This window comes from Solea senegalensis, linkage group LG7 (genome assembly GCF_019176455.1).
Source record: "Solea senegalensis isolate Sse05_10M linkage group LG7, IFAPA_SoseM_1, whole genome shotgun sequence".
In the NCBI taxonomy this organism is placed as follows: domain Eukaryota; kingdom Metazoa; phylum Chordata; class Actinopteri; order Pleuronectiformes; family Soleidae; genus Solea; species Solea senegalensis.
Genome location: NC_058027.1, coordinates 14,985,783 through 15,013,626, shown reverse-complemented (window position 1 = coordinate 15,013,626; position 27,844 = coordinate 14,985,783). Strand labels below are relative to the sequence as shown.

Here is a 27,844-nt window from a genome sequence, read left to right as displayed (position 1 = left end):
CCCTCCCATCCTGCCTCTTCCCCTCTGCATGGCTGTTTTATATTGCTGTATCCATTTCAGCCTTGCCTGGGGACTGATCTTGTCCCAGCATATTGTCAGAGATATGTGATGTTGATTTGATTTGTTCTCCATAGGACCTGAATGAGTGAGCAGCCTTGGGTCTGTGGACCCAAGCTGGACACAGGCCTCGTATGGATGAGGGTCTCGCTGTGCCAGGCTGGAAGGAAAGTTCAGACCCGACAGAACTCGCTGTTAAACTGATAAGACACTTCCATGTCTCAGCTGAACCAGGTTTCCCAGCTTTTTTCCAGGCAAAATAAGGAGGAGTTCCACTCTGCAAATCCCAGCACTTCCTTGTCGATACATTAGTTAAATTCATATTTACAAAAGTAAGTAAGTGGTGATTGCCCTTTTTTTTTCCACTGTACTGTAAAAATGTTATGTGCCTCTTAATTAGACCTTCCTGTATAACAACAGGATACCCGGGAGTTTCTATACACTCCTGTGACCCCCTTCCTTTGTCCTGCAGGAGGAACATGTATGGAGAGCTTCGCACGGGCAGCGCAGCGTGTGATATTGTGTTATTGAGTGGTGAGTGCTAGATGTTCATAGCTGTATCACTTACCTAATTGGAATATTTAAGATAGCTTGCACATCATTTCGTAGACGTTTTTCGTTTAAATCATGACCACACCATTGAGAGAGACGATGGAAGGACAAAGACCTATGGCTTTGTCTCCTCCCACAGATATGAATCTGTTGAAGTCATCTCCATGAATTTATGTTTGAGGTGTTACCTCACTGTGTTGTGCGTCATGCGCTCATAAACACACCCAAACATCACACACCACCTTTGACTGCTGCACGATCAAGACTGACAAGTTGTCTCCCACAGCTCTTCAGGGGAGTTCCTCCAAACCTCATTGTTACGTTTCCTTATCGCACCAGATGACACCTTGTTGATTCTCTCCCCTCTATTATTCTCTCAGGAAAGTGATTGTTCCTCATTTCCCATGTTCTGATTATAGGAACAGTAAAGGTCCTGGTGAGGACAAAGTGTTGGGAGCCACATGAAACGGCAGTGGTCTACCAGCGCTATCTGCACCGGTAATCCTCTGCCCAGCTTTGTTTTCTTTCTTAGAATGAAGGGTGTTTTGCATATGTGTATGTTTTTTTCCCAGATGGCTTTTGGATGAAGGGCAACAACGTTTCCTGTATAATATTTGATGGGTCAGTGTGAGGTTGTGGATAAGACATTTTTTCTCTCACTTGTCAGCGTGACTGTCCAAATAAGGTGGGGGATCTTTTTACGGATTACAAACCGACATCGGCAAATATCGCCAGCCACAGTTTCTCCTTTCAATTTGGGGCAAAATGGAAAAATCCAGAAATTTGGAAGTGTCTCACAAAGTAGAAGTAAGTTTAGTCCAAATCTGATCTTTCGTCTTAATCTTACGGCAAGACTTGACATAAATCACAGCCTTTTCTTTTTTTCACGCACTCACAGCTTAAACAGCAATCATGCCTGTCCTTAAACTGTCATGCCTCCTCTTTTGTGCCCCCTAATTACTACCCACCATTCAAACTCAATTAGTATGCACCCCCATTGTGTCCTTCATGTACCACTCACTTGGGGATTGGAGAGGTGTGGCCTACCGAGTGCTAAAACTTTGATATATAGATGAAGGCGAATGTCAGCAAACCTTGTTATTATCGTAAGCGTTTTGAGGACAATAGCACCACATTCCCACACTGTTTGCTTTGGAGTGTGGGCTCGGTTCTGGTCAAAGCGCAAGGTGAGCCGATGCGTAAAAGCTGACTTAATTGCTCTGCACCTTTTGTCGGTGTTCACACGCCACACTTCCCCAATGTGCCGTTGGCTGCAGAGAAAGTGCTGATGCCTCTGGAACTGGACATCTACTTTTTTTTTGCACTCTGCTGTTTCTCCTAACAGCGTGCATATAAGCAACAAGACTTAACATTGCTGAGGTACTTAAATCTTTGCAGATACAAGTAAAGCCCAGAGAGAATCTTAATGGCACTCTGTCTTTCATTAGGCCCGGAGAGATTTAAACCAGAGAGTTTAGAATGAGGTGCAGAACAAAACAAATGACCTGTTGTAATGACCTGGTGCTCTAAGTGCAAGGAATGGCAAAACAAGATATGCACTGGTTTTTTTTACTGGTGAGGACGAGTGTTCCTTGATGCAGGAATGTTTAACTCCCCAAACGATAGAATCCTGGCACGTGTAAAAGCATTATAAATCACATGGTGAACGTATGAGATCTATTCGACCCTTAAAGCTGTTACGTTGTCTTCAAAACTGTGATTGTGAGGTTTGGATGGGTGAAAGGTCAAAATGCAGGATGTGCCTGTATAACGTGTATCCGTGTGTGTGTGTGTGCATGTCTTTATTATGCTGTGAGGACCAGTTTGGTTTCATACCATCGTTGTGAGGACATTTTGACCATGTGAGAACATCTCGGCTGGTCCTCAAACTAATCATTTGACCATGTAAAACCTTTCAAGTAGTGACCTAAATCAAAAGTATAAACCCAATTATGTGCATAATATGTCCTGTTTAAAGGGAGTTTCATGGTTACGACTTCATTTTTAGGTTAGGCTGTGTGTGTGAAATGTGTAATAGGTTAATATACAGTAGTCGCCGAGCATCTTTGTGCGACCCCAACCAAATGCTGAGGTGAAATCCAGACGGTTGTACTGTGACTGTGGAGAGTCTATATGTCTTGCTCGATTAGCTTCTCAACCCAGTGTCGACATGGTGGAGCCAAAACCTTCAAAGAGAGTGAGAGGTGAGGTCTCTGGAACTGTTCACAGTCAGAAAAGTGGATCCAGAACAAACGGAAGTAAAAGGTGAAAGATGATCTCTGACAGTTATGAGTTCAATCCCTTTCTGTTACTGTCCATTCTTGATACGTAAACTGAATTTCAAACTAAACTAATGGTTTCCTTCATACTTCATATGCTCTGTACATTACCTCTGCCTTAAAATTCAAAGAAGCCAATATGCGACATCATTATGCAATGTTTTTTTGTTTTTTTTTAAATCACTATGGTGAAAACACTTTTGGAAAAAAAAGAAAAGGTTCATTCTTGGCTAGAAAGGTAACCCGAGATATATTCAAATGTACCTGATAATACAAAACAGGACAAAAGAAAATAAGTAAATGATCACAAATAATCAGTAATAATACACTATCCATCTTTCTTACTTGATCCTTTACCAGCACTGCAGTTATTTAATCTTTACAAACAAAATGCCCGAAACCAGCCCTATTAGGGTTTTATAAAAACAAGCAGTGGAGAGCAAAGAGGACATTCATTGACTTTAATGGGATGAACTGATCAACCATATCTAATAGAAATCATTGCCCTTGGCAAAAGCTGGTGTAGAATTGAATTACACATGGAACACAATGCTTTTACTGCTTCTTAGAAAACTGTAATTCAATCTGTTTGGAACAGAGAAGAAACAGATAAAGTCCAAATTAAAACATTTAAAAAGACCCACAAAGTTTTGTTGGAGCCCATGTGAAATTCAAACACACACGTGAAGATAAAGGTAAACAGATCTGTTGCAAAACCCTAAACCCTGCAGGATCCATCTGAGACATAGAAGCACGCTCTGTCCTTTTGCCCTGCTCTTAAAATGGAAAACTATCTCCTTTAAATAAACAAACAAGCCCAAAGGCTTAGAAAGTGTGTTTTTCTATGAACAAAATATGTGATTAATAGAAAAGGTGAGTATGGCCATATTACACACTACTCTACGTGGATTCACCTTTAAAAACTGTCCACTCTAAAGTCAGAAGCACAAGCACAAGTTTATGGGAACTTGAGCTCTATGACAACAAAAGCGATCATGCCAACATCAAACCGGAGAGAAAGTGTTCAATTACAAAATACCACGTGGAAGAGAGAGGGGAACGCGGTTTAAAAGCTGGGATTTTATATCGTGTCCGCTGAAGAAGGCGAGTCTTAAGTTCCTTCAGAATGGGCTGTCGTCCCTCAGACGCGCCTGGACAACATCAGCGGCGGGTCATGGAGAGGGGTCCGTAGTTTTAACAAGTACGGAGGAGAGCCTTCCACTTGCAGTGCTTTACAGTGCTTTAGTACCAGTGACATATTCTAAAGGCATTTATCTTTCTCATTGTGCTTATGTGTATTGTTTTAAGTAGTGTTTGATGGAGCGGACTGTTTTTACGCACAGTGCGCTAAACGGTGCGCGCGGTGACGCAGAGAGGATTTGGCTCAGAATTGTTTCTCGCTTGACACCTGCTACTGCTGCTGCTACTACAGGCACTATGTTTATTAACGCTGCACTTGTATTAGGTCTGTCTGCTATGTGAGGAATCATTTCCACCTAATTCCCACTGGCGCTCATAGCCATTATTTCTCGCTGTGCGTAACTGTACTGCAACTTTACGCACAAACCTGTCCAAACTCTCTGTCTCTCTTCCTTCCTCTCCAGCCCCACGCACGTGGATGTCTCTGTTGTAGACCGCTCCTTGATCCAGGTTTTTGCCGGCGGGATTGCTGCCCTCACTCAACGGCATCGACAGCAAACCGTCACCTCCGACCAGAACCCACAGGGGGGGCCGTGAGAGCATCTGGCCAGCGTGGGCATCGTACGCACCGCAGGGAAGATGAATATCCAGGTTCTGCCAGAACATAAGCTCTCGTCGGTGGCCCCGCTGAAACAGTGCAATGTGGAGAAGAAAGAGGTAGAACTGTTACTGGTGAAGGACCAGAATGGCGTCCAGTACACCAGTTCCTCCATCCTTCCTTCGCCTGGCTGCGGCGCAGGTCCTCCCGGATCCACCACCGAGGTCGAACGAGAAACTTGGGGCAAGAAAATAGACTTTCTCTTGTCGGTCATTGGCTTCGCGGTAGATCTAGCCAATGTTTGGAGATTTCCTTACTTGTGCTACAAAAATGGAGGAGGTGAGTAAACAGTGTATTTCTGATCGATAAATGCGCGTAAATGCTGAACATTCAGGAGAGGTCACAGAACATATTATGACGCGCCTGCCTTCAGGAACTACACCGTTTAAGTTTTTTAGTCTTTTTTTTTTTTTTTGTGAAAACTAGTTTCCATTTTTACTTTTAAATGTTTAAAACATGTGTTGTTATACGGCATTGTTTTCAGTTGTACTTGTTTTTATCTCGTTAATTAACATTTTAATAGTTTGAGATGTATTCAAGAAGCAGTGCATGTGCTTACATGATTGAGGATATAGATGGATGTGTTCAACAAACATGCAGGTGATAAAGGGTTAATGTTTTTTTAAATTTATTATCTGGTAAATCCACAATATCTTATCACCTTTTAAGTATCGTGCATGTTTTCTTTGTATTATGAATATGGATGAACTAACCCTGGATGAGTTGCTGTTGCAGTTGATTGAAATGTTTGTTTAATGTTTCTTCTTTTTAAAGTTTATGAAAATCGTAGAAGCCCGTTTATTATATAGCAGTGTACTGTACATAATGAAAGACAATTATGTAGATAATGTAGAGTGTGTGGCTCTGAAACAGACCACTGATGTTTGATAATGTAAAGAACTGCCTGAGCTGTGTGTCTTTATCGAAGTCTGAATACAGTGCAACAGGTTGCCAACTCGCACTGTTTTCAAAACGATGGAAAACTGAAGTTGCACTGGAGTAGGAGACAGACAGAGAGAGAGAGAGAGAAAAATACAGTGTGTGACTGAGTCCACAAAGGATGCTTTTAAACAGTGTTGTTTTACCTTCAGCACTCACAACAACAGAGTTCTCACTAGAAGGTGTGTTCTGTCCGCTGTCTGCCTGCATGTCCATTCTCCTGGTAAAAAAACAAACAAAACAAAAAAATCAACATGAGGCTGTCAGTCAGTCACCCTCGCCCTCTGCAAAAACCTATTCATTATTGTAGATAATGTGTCATAGTGATGGACCAAGACAAGAAGAATTCAATTATGAGTGGTCATTTCCTTGTTGGTGGATGTGCGACTGGGGTGCAGCATGAAAATAGCTGTGTCTTCCTGCTCATATGTTACACTGTTACGTGGGTCGTTTTTCCAAGAATGTCAAGCCTGGCCCGCGTCACTTCTCCTCCTTTTTCTTTCGTGTTAATGGTGCTTATTTCCATATCGAGCACACTATATTTTGAGTTGTTTTTTGTTTTTTTTACTGCAAGAAAATGCCAGTCACACTAGCAATGGATTAGCTGGAAAAGAAATGTAATGTAACGTAATGTATAAATAACTGATTCTGTCTTTCTTCAGGTGCCTTTTTGATCCCCTACATTCTTTTCTTGGTCATTGCGGGGATGCCATTGTTCTATATGGAACTTGCCTTGGGCCAGTATAATAGGGAAGGGGCAGCAACAGTTTGGAAAATATGCCCTGTCTTTAAAGGTGAAAGGCGTTACTCAAACACACGCACAAGCACGCGCACACACACACAGACACACAAAGCTGCATGTCAATTTAACTCAGCCTCTCTCTAACCTCTTAAACTGTGCTACTTACTCTTCTACCAGGTCCTCCTACTTGTCCTTTTGTGCCACCCCTTTTACTCCTGCCCTTTACCCCTCTGGTCACATCACCTTCCTGCTTTTCTCTCTCTCTAGTCTTCTTGTAATGACATCTTTATACTACAAAGCACATAATGGTTTTGTCCATGGCACACTAAGGAACAGGATTAAGGTCAATTTAATTGCACATCATTAAATTAATTTAATCAGAAGCATGCCCCAAAATATGGCCATGCAGTGGAGTAGTGGTAACCGGATAAGACCGAGGAGTTTGCATGTTCTCCCTGTGTCCACATGGATTTCTCCAGTTTCCTTGGACACTCTAAACTGACCGTATAGAGTGAATGGTTGTTTGTCTCTGTATGTTTAGATCTGTGATGGACTGGCGACCTGTCCAGGGCGTACCCCACCTTTTTCCCCTATATGTCAGCGGCTCCTCGTGTGGAGGATAAAGCGGTAGACAATGGACTAGGATCTAATATATTTGTTATTACACATTTTGTAGATTCATCTAATGTAAAACTTAAACTTGTGCTGAAACCACTGGGCAATAATGAAATGTTCTTGTGCCCTTTCACTAACGAGATTTTAAAACAAAACTGTATCTGCACGCAAGTCCTGACCTTATCTCACTCATCCGAAAGATAACCATTTCTTTCTGGACCAAACCCAAATTTTCAATGGCGTTTCTTACTTTCCTTCATAGAATGATGGGTTTATGGGCCTCACTGTTTTCTTTTAATGACATCACGTTTCAATGGAGGCTAAACAACGCCAGGAATACTGTATACATATATTTATATTTTTAAAAAGTGCAAAACATAGAATGTTTGCATTAAGACTCCGTAGGTTTCGTTATATGGTGTATATCATCATGTACTTTCCGTCACACTGCTGATTTATGGGTGTGTAAAATACATTTAACAGCTTTAACAGATGAGAATCAGCTGTTGATGAACGTTAATGTAAATAGTCATACTGGGTTGTATTTAGAGAAGATAGGACAAGGTGGTATTTGAACAGATAACGTGAGACAAGATAACCTTGCAAATATGTGATGTGTTGATTTGGCTGCCATAACTGCTTAGATACAATACACCTGGTACTTCTCATGGTTACATGCAATTAAGTTCATCATCACTATACAGTTCATATTACTATACAGTGTATATCATAACACATTACATGTGCCTGGCTGATGTTGTGTGAGAGTAAACCATCTCTTTGTTGTCCCTGACTAATAAACTCTGTGTTCTTCAGGTGTGGGCTACACTGTGATCATCATAGCACTGTATGTAGGTTTCTACTACAATGTCATCATTGCCTGGTCCCTCCACTACCTGTTCTCCTCCATGACACGCGAGCTTCCGTGGCTCAACTGTGGCAACAGCTGGAACAGTCTCAACTGCACCAGCCCAGAGTCTATTAACGGATCCGTCCTCGGGAATGGAACTTCCTATGCCAAGTACAAGATCACCCCGGCAGCTGAGTACTATGAGTAAGTGACTTCATAGTCTTATTAAGTCATATTCATTTGGACCTAAACTGTCTTGTCTTGATCAGTGTAAAACATAACTATTTTAGTCCAGAAAAAGGGGACATTTTGTCGAACCAAGTTCACAGCGGTCAAACAACTCAAATTCAAATACAAAGTTTATGGTTTTAAGACCCCCAATACTGATTCTGGTACTGCTTATGGTTACAAACATATAGACACTCTTAATTATACTTCTCAAAAGTGAAAAAATGAAGACATGACACACAACAGATATTGAATTACTGCATGCTCCTACGTAACATAAATTAAAAGTTCTTAAACGTGATGCTATCACTGTGTTGAGTTGGTCGCTGCACATTCGCCCATACTGAGCATTACCTTCAGTCAACGTTGTGTCAGTGTTGGAGCCAGAAGGCTGCACCAAGGACACTGGTGTTCTGTTAGCAGCAGTTTATAGTGTTGTTGTATATGTAAGCGTTATGTGGGGTTGCTCCTGTCACCTTCTGTGCGAGCAGCTACCTTTTTGCATTGAGAAAAACTGCAATTTTTACTCCATTTAGCAAACTGAGCCCAGGCTTTCGAGCACTTGTCCATCATGATGACTCAAGAGTAAACAACACAGCTCAATGTCAAATGTAATCACTCGATGCTTATCATTGGGGACAAATGCCAGCAACGTTGAATTAAGGATAGGAGCTTCCTTTATCCAGAAGCTTTGACCATTGAGGATTCAATGTAATCTTATTTTAATCAGAAAGTAGGACAACTTTTTAAAATTTAGAGTTAACCACTGCAACAAATCCTTCTTGTATATATTCCATTCTAGCAGGACTGTACCAGCCTTAATGGTATAATTGCACAAGATTATATTATACACTTTTAAGTGTATTGGTTGTACCAGTGCAGTTGTACACAAAGCTATAAATGCATTACACAGCTGCAAGTGCATTTCAACTAATATAAAGTCCTCTACATTTTATTGCATACTGTGAGTTTTAATTACCCAGTTGACATAACAAATAGATCACATTTTTCTAGCGTGAACTCATTAAAAATTGACCAGATCTAAAATGTGCATAGCAATTAAACTGTATTTGGTTTCAATTGTCCATCTTAAAGGGCTACAAACTTTCAGCGAGACTGGCTCTCCATCTGCAAGCAACGCAGCAATGTCCTGTTGTTGTGCAATGCTAATATGTGCTACACTACTGCCTTTAGTAGTTTGTTGTGGCCTTAAATTTAAAGCAAAGTAATTATTAACACCTTAACATTCTCAGTGGTGAACATCTAAACTCTCCTGACAAAACCACACAGCCATGTTCTTTCCCCTTTACTGTATGTCACATGTGTCAAACTAATGGCCCGGGGGCCACATGTGGCCCTCCAATCAATTACATGCGGCCCGCCAGCCACTATCCGAGGTGATGGAATAGAGACAGAATATGAGACTAAATGCAATATTTTTTATAATAGTAATAAGACATTTAGTTGTAATCATTGCTTTATTAAATGTAATACACTCAACATGAAATTACATATATTTAAGCTGTTTTAATCACAATTATCCTCGTCATTATTTGATAAATTTTCTATTTAATTCTGCGTTTTTGTGCATCATAAATATGTTTTTATTGTGAATCATTTTATATCAAAACAAGCAATTTTACTTTGCAATTCTGTCTAATATCATAATGAATATCTTATATTGACCACCGGCTACTAAATAGTTGTTTTTTCCACTTTTTTTCCTCTATGTTGTCCCCCGCTTGACCAGACTAGATGCTCATTGGCCCCCAGGTCATTTGAGTTAGACACCCCTGCTGTATGTTATCTGATCTCCTATGACCACAGCGTTTAAGTACAGAACATCATGCAAGGAAAGGAAATGGAGATTGTACTCATGGAAACACATTTTTGTGTATTCTCACATCCCACTTGTCCCATCAAGATGTAAAGATGGATAACTTATGTCACCCTCCTGAGGAATTCCTAGTAATTACCAAAACTGCAGTGTCTCTACACAACATAAGCCGAGATGATCTCCCACCAGCACCACCCCTCCACTACCCAGTTTCCAGATGCATTAATCATGTAAAACTGCGAAAGACAGACACTTTTGTAGCAGTAGAATCCTCTTCTTTAACTCTTCGTGTGCGCTCCTTGGTGTTATCAGCCATACCCCGACCTGTAAAGCTGTCTCGCTTTGCCAGCACAATAGTGCTGCTGTGCTTCTGTCTTACACCTGTCAGTCTTGACGTAAATGTAATGCCTTTCTGTGTGCAGCGCACGCGTGTCGCAACACAAGATTCAAACCAGCCCTGGGAAATACAGGGTCACTGGGGGCCGAACTCATCTGGTAATGGTTTGAATGCAACAGACGCGCATTCATATATGAAGGTAGCACACGTCAGCATTAATGCAGTCACAGTTAGTGTTTTAATGACAATGCAACCATCTTGTCATCTTGGAAACAATGGTAGGGTTTGCCTTAGTGCAACATTTCCATGACAGATTCTGATGTCACAGCCTTAAGTATCGAGTGATAGATCTAGTGAAAACTGCCATTGTCTGTTTTGCCCTTTTCTTCTTTTATCCTAAAATTAATCCACATAGCTCACACCATCACTTAATCCCTCACTTAATCCCTATTCATACTGAATATTGTATCGGTTTATCCCTAGACAAAAGGTAATTGATGAGAACATATGTCAGCTTAGTTTTTGTGAATGAACTTGACACCATCGTGTAGATCGTTGGATGGATTACTCAAGCGTCAGAACACAGTGTCATTTCAAAGTCAAGCAATCCGCTAAATATCATCTTTCATGAATGCAGATTGTATACATTTTAGGGCTGAAACAATGACTTAGATTCATTGATTGATTAATTACCAGATGAATCGTGTTAACTATTTCGATAATCGATTAACTGGTTTGAAGTTTTCATATGTTTCAGCTTCTTAAATGTGACTTATGGATTGGACTGTGGACAAAACAAGACAATTAAATAAACATCATTTACTTGGTCAGTTGCAGCCCTGGACGCTTTCTAATTTTGTCAACACCATGCATGCATATGCCCATGCAGCCACCAAACATTTGAAGTTGGTTTCCAGTCACTGGAATATGAGCAGAGAATTCATTCTAAAATTACTCAGCCATAAATGTTTGCACAGTGAAAGGTGTATACATAAAAAAGTTCAAATGTTTTCTTTGAAGTGGCCTGAAAAAGCCCCATCTGTTTATACTGTACTTCAAAGACAGCCAGCTTCTGTGAGGACCGACAGTGCGGCCCAGAGGAAGTCCATGAAATGACTTGGACAATAGTAGACACATGCAAAGCATGGCGCTCTGAATATATTAGGCGTGCAACCTGGCCAATAATCGAGCTCAGTTAAGTTCCACTCCCACTCCATTCTGCTGGGCTGCGGTTTGAGGACTGTCAGACTTTAGATGTTGTATAACAAAAAGTAATGGCTTTACTCAATATGATATTCCTATCAATCCTCCAGTTCTTGCATTACTCTTTAAAGTGGCCATAGACAATCTGGCAACAATTGGGCACTTGAAGGCAGATCTTACATGGTGTTGGGCTGCGGGTGAGATAATAAATCCTCTTTCTTGCAGCTAGCTCTGAGAACAGAAGCAATGCCAAGGCACAGCATGAGGGAGTGAGGCCAACTGAGTAAACAATTCTCTTCCTTCACCTCTTGCACTCTTGTAGCACAAACCGGATAATGTAGCACAAACTTGGTGTTTTATAGCATCTGTAATGTTGCATCACTGCCACCTTTACATGTTATCATTACTGTCATAAAGACACAGCATAGTGAGATGCTGGTAAAGATGCAATGCACTTTTCTCCGGGAGCCGGTGTGGTCTTGGAATAATCCCCACCTGAATGAGAAACAACCTTGTAAATACACATAAATACACCACAACGGGGTGTTTTTTTCCACACAGGGTGCTAATTATGGCACAGCACCGGCTCCTGAGGAAGTTTTCAAAAACCACCTTGGAGATAACATCTGAGAATGAATGTATGTGTACACAGATGACACACAGTTATACTGAATGTGGAAAACAACTATTGTAAGAGTTCTTGCTTCACACACAGGTTTATAGTATGTGGGTCTGAATGGTGGAACTGTGCATAGCCTGGCTGTTTCACTGAAACTGAAAAAAAACTATAAAAATCCCCATCTGGAAGTTTTCTTACTGTATATGATGGTGTTATTACTGACTGATCTAGCACAAAGATGGCAAATCTCATGCGCCCTTTGAAGCCTATAAAGTGCAGAAGCTCTCTTCTTGGACAGAGCTGGAGTTTACCCTTGAATAATCCCTCCTCGTATCCCTCTCCTTCTCCACCTACTTTTGTTCTTCTCTCAGCAGCAGTTTCGTAGGGGCTGCCAATGACATTATTGGAGACAGATACCGGGTGAACACTACTCTCTGTCTTGTTTTGGTTATGGAATGGGTAACAGAATTCCTTTGTGCTGCAGAGTCATGTAGAGTCCTCATTTTCCTGCAAAAACTATGCCCCAGTGGCCAAAGGAGCAGCACAGTTCAAGCAAGGCTAATATAACCAACATAAGAGCGTGGCCCACGCACCTCTGCAAACATTGTAAATTGTATTAATTCAGTGAGAAACATTGCATCCAATTCATAAAGCATTTAGGAATCAGCCTTCTCAGAATTTCTGAGCTGTCAACAGCCACTCCCTTCTCTTTTCCTGATATGACGACTTGCAGGATTGTGTCCAAAACTGACAAGTGACCAAGCAGTCCGAGCACTGATCTGCCAAATGTGTCAGTGCAAGACAATGAGTTGCAGGCCATGTCATACACATATACATTTTTGATCTGATTTCATGTCACGGATAAAAAGATTTGAGGAATGGCCCTCATTTAAAAAATCGTATTACTTGTATATGCGATTTAACACGTTTGCCAGAAATGACTCCCTTTGAAACCAGTAGGTTTCATTTGTTAGTAAGGAAATACACCAGAGAGAAATTAATTTAGACTCATTTATTTCCCAATGCCTTGTTTCCCGTTCCGTCACCAACGTTAAGGCCTTGCTTTGCTGGCACCTGACGCTGTGCCAAACTCAAATACACACAAGGCCAACTAATGGCAGCCCTGTATGTTAGGACAGCGGCATGCCAGCTTGTTGAGTGACGAAAAGGAGTAAATGTGTTTAGTTTAACTGGGCCAAAGGGACCAGGGCTGATGTTAAAGTGAGCATTTACTGGCAGTGCACTATCAATACTATCAGATGAACAAGGAGGCCTTGAGGAATTAGAACTCAACACAAAGGTCAGGCACAGACTCTAAATGTTGTGCTCCAAATAAACTGATCTCGTCACGCAACTATCAGCCTCCCCAAAGACCTTATAGCTTTGAATTTATTATCAGCCAAAGATAAGTAAATGCCAGAGAGGAATTTTGCGAATCCTTTGGTCCCTTTGGATGGTATGTCGGGGCATACTTGAGTTTGCGTGTTCCTGAGGGTTATGTGTGTTGACCCGTTGTGTAAGCAACCTGAACATCAGATTCTAATCCAGTTCCGCTGTTTATCCACCAATAACGTCACATGCCCACTAAGTTTAATCTTTCCTCGAGGAACGTCGCAGAACGACTACGAAGGCAACAGAAAGTGACTTTAAGTGGTTTACAGGACGAGATAAAATAGAACCTGCTGTTAGTATTTTTCAGCTCTGGAGACACATAGTCTGTCTTAGTTAGTTAGATTTATATTTTCCCATCATGAGTCCTGGTCCGACAGAGCTTTTTATTTATCTGCTTGTTTGTCAATACAGCTTTGAAAAGCATTTTTATGTCTTGACTCAGTAGCAGCCAGTTTGTGTGATCAGCAATAACATTTTTAAACAATTACACGGATTTAAAACATAAACAAGGACCTACTGACAACCAAAAAGGGCCATCCATGGTTAGCAAGTTATGTAACATGTAAAGAAATGTCATCAACTTTGAAGACAAACCTGTTCATGGATGTCTGGGATTAAGTTTTTTTTCTTCCCTAAAACTTATTCATGAGACTAAGTTTTTCTCGTGTATTGGTGTAATCTGCAAAATGAACATCACCTAATGTAGTTTCATTCATGGGACTAGTTAAGTGCTGTGCAGTAATCATGGAGCAGAAGCCCGTAATGCTCTCTTATTTACACAAATGATCTTGCTTGTTTAAACGTAAACAGAAATGTGACCATGACAGTTCATCCTCTTTCAGCCTCTGTCTGAGATAGCACCGTCACAGTCACACTCTCCTACCGTTGTTCGTAAAGAAACAACAGCCCAGCTGCTGTCAAATGTTGGAATGCAAAGAAATAGACATAAAATACAGTTATATCATATTGCGAGTCATGCGTGGAAATACGTGAAGTGCATTTTTGATCGCAATATTGTTAACTATTAACTTATACAGTGCTGTTATGTAGCCTGATTTCTCTCAGAATACAATCGTCCACTGAAAACGAAGGTATGTCAAAATCAAGACGTTTCAAGTCAAGATTGAGTTTTACTTCTGATTGAGGGATAAAAACTTCATTGTGCAGAGTGCATGCATATTAAGTCATCGTATATTGAACATAGTGTAGTGCTTCGATGTATTCATCCCATATTGCATAGCGTTCCCTCTGACACACACGATTTATCCTGCATGAAATGTGTTATATGTGTTCGGTGGACTGTAGAAAATGAACCTTTCCTTTCGGGATGAATAACATTTCCTGTATCTGTACTCTATATCCTCTTTTATCTTGATATTGAAGCAAACTATATTGCGATATACATTGTTATTGATTTACATGCTACATTATTATCAACATTTTGTCCGTGTCTCCGTGCAGGCGGGGTGTGCTGCATCTCCATGAAAGTAAGGGCATCCATGACCTGGGCCCGCCTCGCTGGGACCTGTCATTATGTCTGGTTGTGGTGGTCTTCATCCTCTTCTTCAGCCTGTGGAAAGGTGTCAAGTCCTCAGGGAAGGTACGGGCCTGGATCACTGTAATAACGGATCAATGAGTTGCAATCAGAGTCCACTTCATATTGCATTGCATGAGACCTTCATAAATATTGCATTTGTGCAGCATATAATGTTACAGCAGGACAAGGGAAAAAGAATCCTGCCGACATACAGGAGTCAGAGATTTTTTCCCCTTGATTCTAATTATACTCTGTCTCTCACTGTCATATGTAGAATTGTGCTGTGACAATCTGATGTATTTTTTTTTTTTCTTTTACCTGTTTGACCTGCACATGTGTTCAGGTGGTGTACATCACAGCTACCATGCCCTACGTTGTCCTTTTTGTGTTGCTGATCCGAGGCATAACTCTACCAGGGTCCATGGACGGCATCAGGGCCTACCTACACATCGATTTCAAGCGACTCAACAATCTGGAGGTTAGAGAGTATTGGCGCGTTTCCACTAGTGCAACTGTATTCTATTCGCCTTGGCACGGCGCGGTTATCTTTGCTTTTCCATTAGCAATAGTACCTGGTACCAGTTCTCAGCTTTCACTGTGGGTCTCTCATTCTGTTGTTTGCTGACATCTGGATGGTTGTATTTATCTTCATGAGCAACATTTATATCAGAGTCTCTCTCTCTCTGTTACTCTAATTAACTGGGTGGAGTATTTCAAGCTCAGAGGTTTAAAGGCTGGATTCCTGTTGGTGTTTGTGTATGAATCAATGTACTCTTTAGACATATAGTGAAGATATGATCTTCCAGTAACTGAGCTGATTTGGTATGTGTGAGGGTTGAGAGAAAGTTCATATGTTTTGCCGCACACCTTTGACACCAGACATAATTGTCATGTGTAATTACAAGTAATTATGCACTTAAGTCACATTTTTGGAAGCACAAATCGGGCTAAAATATTCAGGTATGTAAAGGAGTGTATGTGCAGTTCACACATATTGTAGCTTGCTTTCTAAAGATTTCTTATCCCTATTTTTTTTACCATAGGTGTGGATTGATGCTGCCACACAGATATTCTACTCACTAGGAGCAGGATTCGGTGTGCTCATTGCATTTGCCAGTTACAACAAATTTGACAACAACTGCTACAGGTAAGATTTTTGCTTGTATTTGCGTTTTTTTGTTGTAAGAGGGCAAAACAGGCCCACAGCAACACACATGTCCTGCTGTTTCCATCATATAAGTGGATTACAGAGCAGGGGAGGTGATACTAATCTGTCCAGCTGACCCCAATGACCAGGTGTCAACAGGAAAGATAAAGTGCAGGCCAGGAAGTGTTGCCAGATCATAGCCAAGGGCTGTAGGGCTGTATGTTGGCTGATAGTGCTGCTCTTTCTGAGAAAAGCGGGTATGAGGTTGGCTGATCTTTTTCCACATTAATAGGTTGCAGAGATGTGGTTAGTGACATACACTGTTGGCAAAAACAAGTTTAACCTTTTGTGATTGTAAAAAAAACCCAAAACATCTTGCTGTAGATACACAAAATCAGGTAATGATATCACTACTGCAGTACACAAACACAATGAGAGAAAGCACTCAGAGAGCACAAACCGCCATCAAGCGAGTTCTGCTTTACAGCCAGACCACCATCATAATTGAATAATTTCTCCCTTGGGCCGTAACATACATCACCAGAAAATGTTTTCAAAATTAGTTCTGACACAAATGGGTAAAAACATTAATTCCTTGGCAGGGGTAAAAAATAAAAATGATTCTCATCAAATAAATGATCACCCAGTGGGTAAAATATAACTCAAAGTAGAATTACAAAAGCTTGAACTCTTGCTTCGGGCTCACCTGAAGAACTTACAGTGGTAGTAATTGCAGAAAAAAAGACCAATTTACACCACTACCATAGCAGAAAACACGTCTGAGAGTAACAAGAATGGATGTGATGTTAACACACACACACAAACACACTCCGCTGCGTCGCTCCCTCTCTCTAGTTCGACCACTCGAGCATAACAAGCACACACACACACACACACACAACTGTGTAACTGTTGAAATTTTGAAAAATCCTGTGATATACCTTTTCGGTCATACCGCCCAGCACTAACTGTTAATGGTTGAAATGCACTCATAGTGTAAAGCCCTTCAGTGCAGGTAATGGGAATCAAATTTGATCCTTTGATGGTCAAAGAAGAGCTGGAACCAATTGGCAGGCCGCCATATAACAACCATTCACGCTCATAGACTCCAGATTTGGTAATAACACCCATTTTGTGTGATCCGATCACAGGCAGATTGGGCTAAATTTAGATGTGAATGCTCCCAATCCTGTCCTGAATGTGTCCTCATGCAGAACTGATTACAAAAACCAAGTTCGGAGATGTTTTGAGGCTCTATGTGTCTGCATTCCTGAGATGCAGTGCATGAATGCAATCAGGACCCACTGGAGACTTCCTCGTCAGCGGATGACCTCCAGTTTCACAGGATTTTTTTTCACACTAATCCGCTCCCATTCATTTTTACCCACGGCTACATTATTAACACTGATCACCATATGGTTTATTTGTATTTACGATTCAAATCTTGTCATGTCACAGCAGCATGAATAGCGCTTTGACTCACTCGGCTCCTCCTGACCCTTTTCTCTCTCTCGTCCACTTTCTGCGTCATTCTGTCAAACACACACACACACACACGGACACACACAAACACTCTGACTGTGGACACTTCTGTGCAGTCAGACTTGTGAGAAAACATAACTCCGCTCTTGCAAAAACAGACATGACATCACTGTGTACATGAATTAAGGGGCGGGGACGTCAGATCCAATCTCATGTGTTAACGGGACACATTGATATGGTGTGAACAGTCGTACTTAGCACTAGCCACGTGCAATGGCATCACGAAACGGGACTGAAGAATAAAAGCTGCTCATAGACGTGGATATCTGTACTAAAACACAGCATTTTCCTGAAGAACATCTCATGGAAAATGTACCTGCCAAGTAACACATGGCCCCATTTTGACTTTACTTATCTGACCTAAGTACAATGGAAAATCAGCTTCAACTTTCACACTTCAATTACTTACTGACTTCAGTGGTGGTTCAGTGGTGTTAGTGTATGTAACGCCATCACGTTCAGGTCAGAACAATGATACTGATTTCATGGTCTCCTAATACTTAGCCAAGCGAAAAAAAACTAAAAACAAATAAAGATAATTGCTGACAAACATCACACATGGAAACTGTAAGAATACTGTTTTCTTTCCAACGTGTTTTTTTTATTTCTTCTTCTTCTTCTTCTTCTTTTCTCTCCCAGGGATGCCCTGTTGACCAGTACGGTGAACTGCGTCACAAGTTTTTTCTCAGGGTTTGTCATCTTCTCTGTGCTTGGATACATGGCGGACAAACATGGAGTGAAAATAGAGGACGTGGCAACAGAGGGTACGCAATTTGTTTTTTGGTTTTTTCGCAACTGCTATGAACTTAACTTAAACAGTGGTTTGAAAAGGATAAGTCATGCATACGAACGTCTACTCTGTATGTGTGTACTTACAGGGGCAGGACTGGTGTTTATCATCTACCCTGAGGCAATTGCTACATTGCCAGGCTCGACGTTTTGGGCCATCGTATTCTTTGTTATGCTACTGACTCTGGGCATTGACAGTGCGGTGAGTTCCAAAGCTGCTGCTCTCTCTTTACTGACTTAAGCAAAAGTAAGTGAAATGACTTGATTTAACAGTCGATAGTATTACAATAATAGTACACTACATGTTTTTTATATAGAGAAGCCCACAAAAACATGTAGTACTAAATATTGTTTTGTTATTTATAAGTGACTTTCATGGTTATTGCCCACACACATCTCATCCAATAAAGTTGTTGCCCTCTGTAATTTTCCATAGATGCATAACTCTGCATAACAGAGAGGGGCAGACAATAACAGTGAGAGGGCTAAGCTCACTGACGCCCCCTTGTTGCACTGGGCCTTTTTGTAATAATAATAATAATAATTATGAAATACATTCATATGTTCATCGTCATGGGCAACACAGCTTGGTTTTCCGATGGTTTCCCTGTGCCTGTACAGAACAGAGCAGACAGTAGTGGAGAGGAATGATATCCACTGACAGTATCATGTTATAAGACTTTTTTAACCGCATCGCCCATAAAACTTCAGTGCTACAAAATATGTCTTGTTTTTTTATTTCCATTTTGTTCCCCTCATAGAAGTAGTGTAAGGGTCTGAGCGGCTGTTGAGGAACAACTTAGAGCTATAAATAAACATATAGTAATCTACTGTAACACTATAAATAGCTTTTAAGCGTTTATTTAACAGGCAAATACCAGTGATTGTAAAGCTGTAAAGTTAAGAAACTCAAAAGTCTCAAAGTCAGATCCCAAACAAACAGTTTAGTGTATTAATGAACTAAAATGATAATGTTAAATTCTGTCTTATTTTTTAAAAATGTTGACCTGCATCAGCTCTTCATTTCGCTGATATATACTGTATGATAATAATCAATAATCACTGTAAAATACTAAATTGTCTCGGTGTAAACTGTGAAAAACCTACAAGAAATACATTGTGGAACATTTTTCATGCTTATTTGACATCGTCAAACTTATAGGTAATAACAGGTAAATGGTTTTCCCTCCATGGTACTAAGTGTTGCGAGGGAACACAAAAGTTAGGCCTAAATGTATTTCCTATGCCATGACCTTACATGGGCTCCGTTGGAACAGGAAGTGGGAGTCTTGACAGTAGAGACAAAGTCACTCTCCAACTTTCACTGGATAATAAAGTTCTGTTTCGTCTGTTTTAATTCAATAAGGCTCTTGTTGTCGCAGTTACACAATAAATAAACAATATTTTTTTTAAAAAGTAAAAATTTCCCATGAAAGCCTTTGTTGCAGGACACATTTTTCTACATTTTCTAGCACTCTTTGTAATTGTGTTGTGCTGCTATTTCTGATTCATTGATATTTCTTATTTTTGATGACTACAAAGGTCATATATATGTTGTGACATTGTTGGGTGTTTTTTTTTTTATTTTCAGTTTTGATTTCTGAAGCACTGAATGTGTCTAGAATACAGCACAATTCGATTGTGATAAATGGCGTTTCTCTCATTTTAATCTGGGGTTGAGCATAGATGTGAAGTGATTTACGACTGTTGTGTCTCTCTCTCTCTCTCTCTGTTTGTGTCTATTAGATGGGTGGCATGGAGGCTGTCATCACAGGCCTGACGGATGACTTCAAGATCCTCAAGAGAAATAGGAAACTCTTCACCTTCGCCACAGCCTTTGGAACCTTCCTGCTTGCCCTGTTCTGCGTCACGAATGTAAGTGCCAAGTGTCACGGCCCCATGAATTTACTCTCAGTATTTGGATTATGAAGTACTTGTCAAAATCCCACTTTCTGCATAATTCTTGCTGACCACTAGCTTCATACTCTCACTCCGCTGTGATACAGTACACGTGCTAAAACCACACATTGAAGAACCAGTGCGAAATATTGTTTTACGTCAGTTTGGAGCTTTATTGTCCCCGAACTTGAACTTGTTTTATATAGAACTGCAATAAAGTGCAATAGAAAACAATAAGAACAGTAAAAATGCTGCTTACAAGGGACTGCACAAAGGGAAATTCATATGGGGAGCCTGTATCTCCATCCACAGACTTAATCCAGAAGTAGGTAATCACAACTCGACAGGATGGAGCTGTACTTGTTTTAATTATTAAGCAAGACACCCTCAAAACAGTTATTAAAAATATCACTAAATAGAAGTGTGTTCACTGAGCACACGGCCTATCTCGCCATTTTGGCACGCCACATTAAAGAAACATCAGCCTGTTCATTCAAGCCTGCTCCAAAATGTAATAAAATGGAGGTATGCTTTTTTTCTTGGGTCATGCTCGGCAAAATTTAACGGAAATTGGTCCAGTAGTTGAGTTATCCTGCAGACAGAGTACGACAGAGAACCTTTCAAAGATCTGATCGGAGCAGCTGTTTCGTCACATTAGATAATAAAGGCCCGCATGGAAGGTGCAGAAGGAGCAACACAAAAGCTTTATGTTACCAATTCACATGGTTTCCCCCACTTCCTTCATTTAAATCAAATCAATGAGATTATTAAGGAAAGTGAATGATGCCTTTCCCGTGCTATAAATTCCCCCTGCACAAGGTAGAGATTGAAGCTCTGAGGACACAAATCCATCAAGATTCCCCTCCTCATCATGTGGAGCTTGCACTTAAACTTACCTCCAAATGTAAAGCAAGCATTTGCAGCATGTATATTCAGTCCCATGTCCTAAAGCTACAAACACACATTCAATGTTCCTTTGCTTTTCTGCAGGGTGGGATCTATGTGCTGACCTTGCTGGATAAGTATGCGGCGGGGACTTCTATACTATTCGGTGTGTTGATCGAGGCCATTGGAGTGTCATGGTTTTACGGTAAGTATTTCAGTGCTTATTTTTATTTTTCTCCTAAAGTTATTACATGGTATATTTTGAAAACTTTTAGGAATGCTATTTAACTTCTTGGTAACATTTTTGAGGAATGTAAAACAGACATTTCCGATTTATGGAATCTATACTACCAGGCGTATTCCTTCCAATCACTACTTGTGCACTGTCAGAAAATGAAAAAAGAAAAGGGAAACTACAGCGACCCCCATGTCAAGAGGGCAGATTTTCTCATGACAGGCAAATTGCGCACCCAGAACAATAAAAACAGAACGATAAATTTGGATAACTGCTTCCTGATCCTAATCCGGAGGGGTCACTTAAGCAAATAAATTAAACACACGTGGTGCAGTTTGTCATGCCAGATTAGACTGGAGAAAAAAATACCAACAGACGATTCCTTTTGAGCTCTTCTCCACAAAAGCAAGATTGCATACTTGGCACAAACAGCCCACACTGGCTGAGAACGTGTACAACTTAACCCTCCCTTACTGCTCACGCTCTCTCCAGGTGTGGACCGCTTCAGTGAAGACATCGAGCGGATGATGGGCTTTAAACCAGGACTCTATTGGAGGCTGTGCTGGAAGTTTGTCAGTCCAGCGTTTCTTTTGGTGAGAAGAGTGAACCATGTTTATGTAACTACACGTGGGGCAGTACTATTGTAACGTAACATGACCTGAAACCTTCACACACCGCCGTCCATCACCCACGCCCACAAGATATGACGATGTCATACTTTCCAGCGTGCAGATGTAGTTTCACGTACATGAAAGAGAAGGATAGTCCTAATTGCGTTCCGATCGGAATCAATACAAACTGAAATAAGTTATGTTAATAGCTTTGGGTCATTGCTCACAGGAAAGGGCATTCGTAGCACCACATATTCAATCATCAGCAGAGCTACCTCTGGCTTATTTCCAGAGGGAGGATGGGACAGGGAGGATAGATGGAACCTTTTCCACCTCCCGGGGAGTTTCTCAATGGCTGGTGAATTAAGCTCTCGCGGCTCCACATGCATTGGAGGAAGCCCGTGGCTGGGTCTGCTGTTGTTGTCTGCGTGGGTGGGTGGGTGTCGACGGCCCTGTGCTTCCTTTAATACAAACGGCTGCTGACAGCCTCCCCTCGACAACAGGGATTTTGGAGAATGGTCTCATTCCCTATTCTGAGAGAAAGCGGAAAATGCCATTGTTAGAAGATTGAGTGTGATATATATGTAGGACGCAACCGCAGTGACAAGCTCTCGCTGTAAAGGATTACATATCCATACCTCTATTTGTCAACTTAGTGGAGGGAAACAACCGTGTGTCTTTTCCCCTAATGTGTTTGTTTTATCATCACCACATCTCGTCATGTTCTCATCGTCTACACGGTTGGAGTTGGAGGCGTACCGTATATACCTGGAGTATATACGGTACGCCATCACTGTAAATATGTACATATAAAGCACAGTGCGTGGAAAAAAAAGGCCCTAAAAATTCATATCCCGGCCATTTGACCCCTAAATGTCATGCTGCTTCTTCTGCCTACCGACTGTACAGTAGAGAAGCTCGTGTTTAACTGAACTCACCACATTCACATCAGCAAGGCTTAACATGTTTGTATCAACTAACCGCAGCTCAGGGAGCTAAAGTGCCATGACAAAAACTTAAGCCTAATCCAAGGTGGCATTTCACATGGACACAGTAGACTGCGACGGCCTTTTGTATTTCGGAATAAAAATCAAGTCGTGCACTGATATACTGACCTCTCCATGATACATAACTGCAAATGACGTTTCCGGGGGTCAGAGTACACGGAGGCGCAGTCATGAATTTAGTCTAGAACATGTGAATCAGGTTACAGAAAGAGAGAGTTTATTATAGTGCGCACAGATGCCTGGCGCAATTCAGTTTCGTGAATGAAACTCCGCCTGCTTTGTTCGGTCTTTTGCTCTTTTTTTTCAACTCTTTACTCATGTGTGTTTCTCTTCTGTCTCTCCCTTTTTCCTTTGCACAGTTTGTGGTTATAGCCAGTGCTGTAACAGCATCGGGCCTCAAGTATGATGATTACACCTTCCCCTATTGGGCCAACTACGTCGGCTGGGGCGTGGCCATGTCCTCCATGCTGTTTGTCCCCCTCTATGCTATATATAAATTCCTCAGCATACCAGGAACAATCAAACAGGTCAGTATCAAACAGTGTTGGGTAAGTTACTTTAGAAATGTATTATGTTACCTATTACCAGTTACTTGTGTTTAAACATTCTTTGCAAACTAACACAGTGCGTTACTATCACGTTACTTCAAAACAATGACTGGAGCGTAGGTGGCGCGTGAGGCTGGGGTTTGTTTCACATAAAATCACGACATTTAACATTATAATTGCCAATAAAGGAGTCTAGGAAATTCCAAAGTTTTGGAGAAAACCAGGGTTAAAGGAATTTTATTGAAACATTTGACTATCGGTAATACGGAGAGCAGACTTAGTAATGAATCATTATTTTATTACCCATTAAACCAGTGGTGTGAAATAATCATCCTCAGTGTTTTATACTTCTTTTTGTTCATCATTATTTCAGTGTTGGATATGATATATTCAGCATATATATAGAATATCACCTGAAACAAACTGAGGAAAATAACTTTATTGCTAGACATTTTTCAGTGTCATCATCATTAATTAAGTAACACACAATGTTTTTAATTCTCTGAGAATCGAAAACGCTCATAGATAATATCGATTAAAGGAGAAATCTGAAAATAATTTAATCCCAAACTCTGATCATAACCTGGTCGAGATGAGGTTACGTGCAGAGACTAAGTTACTATGGTGATGGCGAAATGAGAGTCTCTTTTGTGACACTGAAGAGGTGCTTTGGTTGAGTTTAGGCGAAAATAATAAACATTCGCCACATCATTTTTTCTACAGTTTCAGTTTAATTCACAGTAACGTGGTACATGTCTTCTTTAAAAGTAATAATATTACAAAAAAAAACACGCCTGTAACGTGTTACATTACTTATAACTGTAGTTATTATATTGTAACATGTTGTCAGTAATAATTTTAAACAGTTTTTTGGAAGCTATCCTTGACTTTACTTATGTGACATGCCTCACACCCCACAATCCTCGGCTGTGCACACCCTCCCAATTTAGTGGTCCATTTGCGACATTTCTCCCTTTGCTGCCTTTGCCTCTGCTGCCCTGAGTTCCGTGCTACCTGAACAAAACCGACACAGGGCGACCGAGGCGGCGACAGCAAAGTGGACATTCAACGCCAAATTGGGAGGGTGCATGCGTTCAGTAGAGGATTGCGGAGTGTGTCACGCGAGTTAGCTCTCAAATGGCGCTTCATTTGTCTGACTGAGTTACAATGAACGCAATTAAGAACCCGGTATATAAAGTAATATATGATGAAAATAGAACGCAAAAGTGTAAATCGACATTCTGCTAAAGGTGTTAACTGTATGTTTGCCTGAGAGAATACTTTCCTCTATCATGTCGATGACACCGGGAGAACTTTTTCACATGAAATGATCACTTCAAAGAACGTTGAAAGTTTAGGTTTGTGATTATCAAAGCACGGGAGAGCTATTTTTATCCCTCAGCAGTCAACAAGTGCTGACCCTTCTGTAAACTCTTTTCAAAGAAAACTGGCATTTCCCATTGTTACTCAGGCCTGAGAATTCTTCTTAGGTCCTCGGGACATATTTTCATTTTGAAAACTCCTTTCAAGTCGAAGCTGCAGACTCTTCATCATAACCAGAATCAACATCTCCGAGGTTCTTGATGAGAATTCCTCTCTGGCATCACTTATCACAGATAAAGACCATGATAAGAGTTTTTACAAACGTCTGATGTTAGATTGTGTTACACTGCCCTTACACTTCAAGTATTATGGGAACTCTTTGACGTCTCTTTAATTGTAAAGTAAAATGAAGTAGTAAAGGTTAATTAAAGCTGTGGCGATGAAAGGAAACTGTCTCTACTGCTGCCCGGAGTTCTGTGGATACTTAGACAGTCGTACCAATGCAATTAATGAAGAATACACTTTAAGTTCATAAACTTAGCTCAAAAAGTAAGGACATTTGTGTTTGGTCGAACATTTCTTTGTTGTTACAGTACGTCTGATACTGTGGAAAGCTTGTTTATTTCCATTTTTAAATTGTGCCGTATTTGTAAGGGTTGATCAGCAGAGTTGAGTATGTGGGTTGTGCCCATGAAAATCTTGCCAAACCTTCTCTGCCAATGCCAAACAGCTTAGTCTACTATTGCGTCGTGATTGTTCGGTGTTGTTTATTGGATTGGATGATTGAAGTCTGAAGAAACAAGACATATTGGCAATTTAAAAGTTTATTCATCTAACAAACAGGGGCTCAGTAGTATGTGGTAGAACCATACACATCCACTACAGCCTGGCACCTCCTCCTCCTCCTCCTCCTCCTCATGCTGGTCACCAGGTTGGTCACACACTGTTGTTGGATGGCATCCCGTTCTTCAACCAGCATTTGTTGCAAGTGGGCCACTGTGTTGGTCACTCTGGCACAAACAGCACGACCAAGCTGATCCCACAAGTGGTCAATGGGGTTTAGGTCAGGACTGCGGGCAGGCCATTCCATCATCTCCACACCCAAATTCTGGAGGTAGTCTCTGATAAACCCCGCTCTGTGGGTGGGCGAGTGTTGTCATCTTGGTGACCCGCATGATGACGAGGTGCAACCCACATACTCAACTCTGCTGCTCAGCCCACAAATGTGTTTTCCTTACAAATGTGGCACCGTTTAAAAAGGGACATAAACAGGCTTTCCAACGGTACAAGATTTATTGCCACAAGAAGCATTGTTACGACACAGAAATAATCAACCAAACACAAATCCCCTTACTTTTTGTGCTACGTTTAGCTGCCTTGAAGATTGTGCATGCGTTGTGAGCTAAGTGTGGAGAATGATGTGTTGCACTTACCTGTTTTGCAGAGGATAGCCCTTTGTATCACTCCAGAGCATGAACATCATTTGGTGGCTGATGGAAATATACGGCAATTTAAAGTAAGGGAAAACTTTTCTTCTTTTCTAACAGTTTTAACTTTGAATTGAATCCTTTTAGTGGCTTAAAATGAGACAATATAACTAACTTCTCAAAATGATATTGATATTTGGATAGGAGAAAAGCATGCTAGTAAGCCAACAAAAAGAGGCAACATTGCTAAAGCAGTTGTTAAAATACTTTTGAAAACAAAACATTATACTTTCTTTTATTTTCCAGCTCAGTCATTGGTTGGCCATCTGAGGGCACACACTTCTCTTATCCATTCTCACGTCTGTTGTGTGGACTTCCTGTGTGCTACCAGTGATCAAACTCATGAGGAGAGCAACAGGCTCCATCATCTCTGAGCAGATTTACCACCCAAGGCATTTGTTGTCAACTGCAGCGTCAAGCTCTGTCATGCTTAATCATCTTTTGAAACCATTGTACCACCTCAGTCTCATAAGGGAGGGGCACACTGCCCATGGACATTAATATGATTTTGTTTATTCTGATTATTGATTATTATAATATTTCATTTCTATAGTTTGTGATGTGACTCTTATCTCCTAAAGGGATAGAAACTAAAATACAATCCAAAACCAACCTCCTTGTCCCTAATCCTGTACAGGAGACAACGTGTTCCTGCATTTAGAATTGTTTTGGGGCCTGTGGTTATTTATTATCACGTTAATAATGTCATTTGTTATTTTGTCTGAGGGGCTTATACGTGTCAGTGCCTTATCAAGCAAGACACTCCATGTTTTTTTTAACAGTCCGTACAGGAACAAATCAAATAAAAACTTTGTTGACTCAGGAACCCACTAAATCAAACAACGGTCGCTGTTGATCTTGGTCCTTTGGTCCTTTGATATTCAAGAGAAGGAGCTGTAAGCATCAAGGAGCGCTCCTTAGCAAAGACAAAACAGGCCTGATATAACGCTTTAGTGTGACGTTGAATGTTTGAGGAAAGGGAAGAATGCAAGTATTGCTCAGCAGTTTAAAAAAAAGAAAAGAAAAAGAAAATGATGCTTTGAAAGGCCAGACATCCAGGGTGAGGCTGAACCTGGTCAGTTAGGAAGCAAAATAATTCAGCAAAACAAATGGCTCAACTGTTACAGCTTTGTATTCTTGTTACATGGTGTTCTCTTTTATTGATTTCATCTGTGAAATGCTTGTGAGGGATATTTGTGGCTTCTTTTTCTTTTCCCCAGGGAGAGCATTCAGATTGTGTGGTGCTGCTGTTAAGATTAGAGCCGGGGTGTCAAACTCATTTTATTCCAGGGGTCACGTAAAGCACAATTTGATCTCAAGTGGGCCGGACCAGTAAAATAATAGCATAATAACCTATAAACAACAAGAAGTCCAAATTGTTCCCTT

The 27,844-nt window shown here is 40.8% G+C and overlaps 1 protein-coding gene across 3 annotated transcripts; it reads left to right on the top strand.

Annotated features, from left to right (window-relative positions):
* The first annotated feature begins 136 nt into the window (after positions 1-136).
* On the top strand, positions 137-27,490 carry slc6a2 (solute carrier family 6 member 2). Of its 3 annotated transcripts, XM_044031025.1 has the most exons (17): positions 137-389; positions 530-591; positions 1,029-1,107; positions 4,493-4,965; positions 6,288-6,419; positions 7,799-8,036; positions 14,910-15,048; positions 15,329-15,463; positions 16,029-16,132; positions 18,314-18,438; positions 18,553-18,665; positions 20,210-20,338; positions 21,353-21,452; positions 21,975-22,075; positions 23,460-23,627; positions 26,416-26,487; positions 26,705-27,490. In XM_044031025.1, the coding sequence occupies exons 4-17, from the start codon at positions 4,668-4,670 to the stop codon at positions 26,726-26,728; spliced, it is 1,878 nt and encodes a 625-aa protein (XP_043886960.1). In that variant the 5' UTR covers positions 137-389; positions 530-591; positions 1,029-1,107; positions 4,493-4,667; the 3' UTR covers positions 26,729-27,490. The 3 variants fall into 3 exon arrangements, with proteins under 3 accessions (XP_043886960.1, XP_043886961.1, XP_043886959.1); XM_044031026.1 differs by lacking the exons at positions 137-389; positions 530-591; positions 1,029-1,107 and adding an exon at positions 3,886-4,072; XM_044031024.1 differs by lacking the exons at positions 137-389; positions 530-591; positions 1,029-1,107 and adding an exon at positions 3,887-4,089.
* Positions 27,491-27,844: the final 354 nt, after the last annotated feature.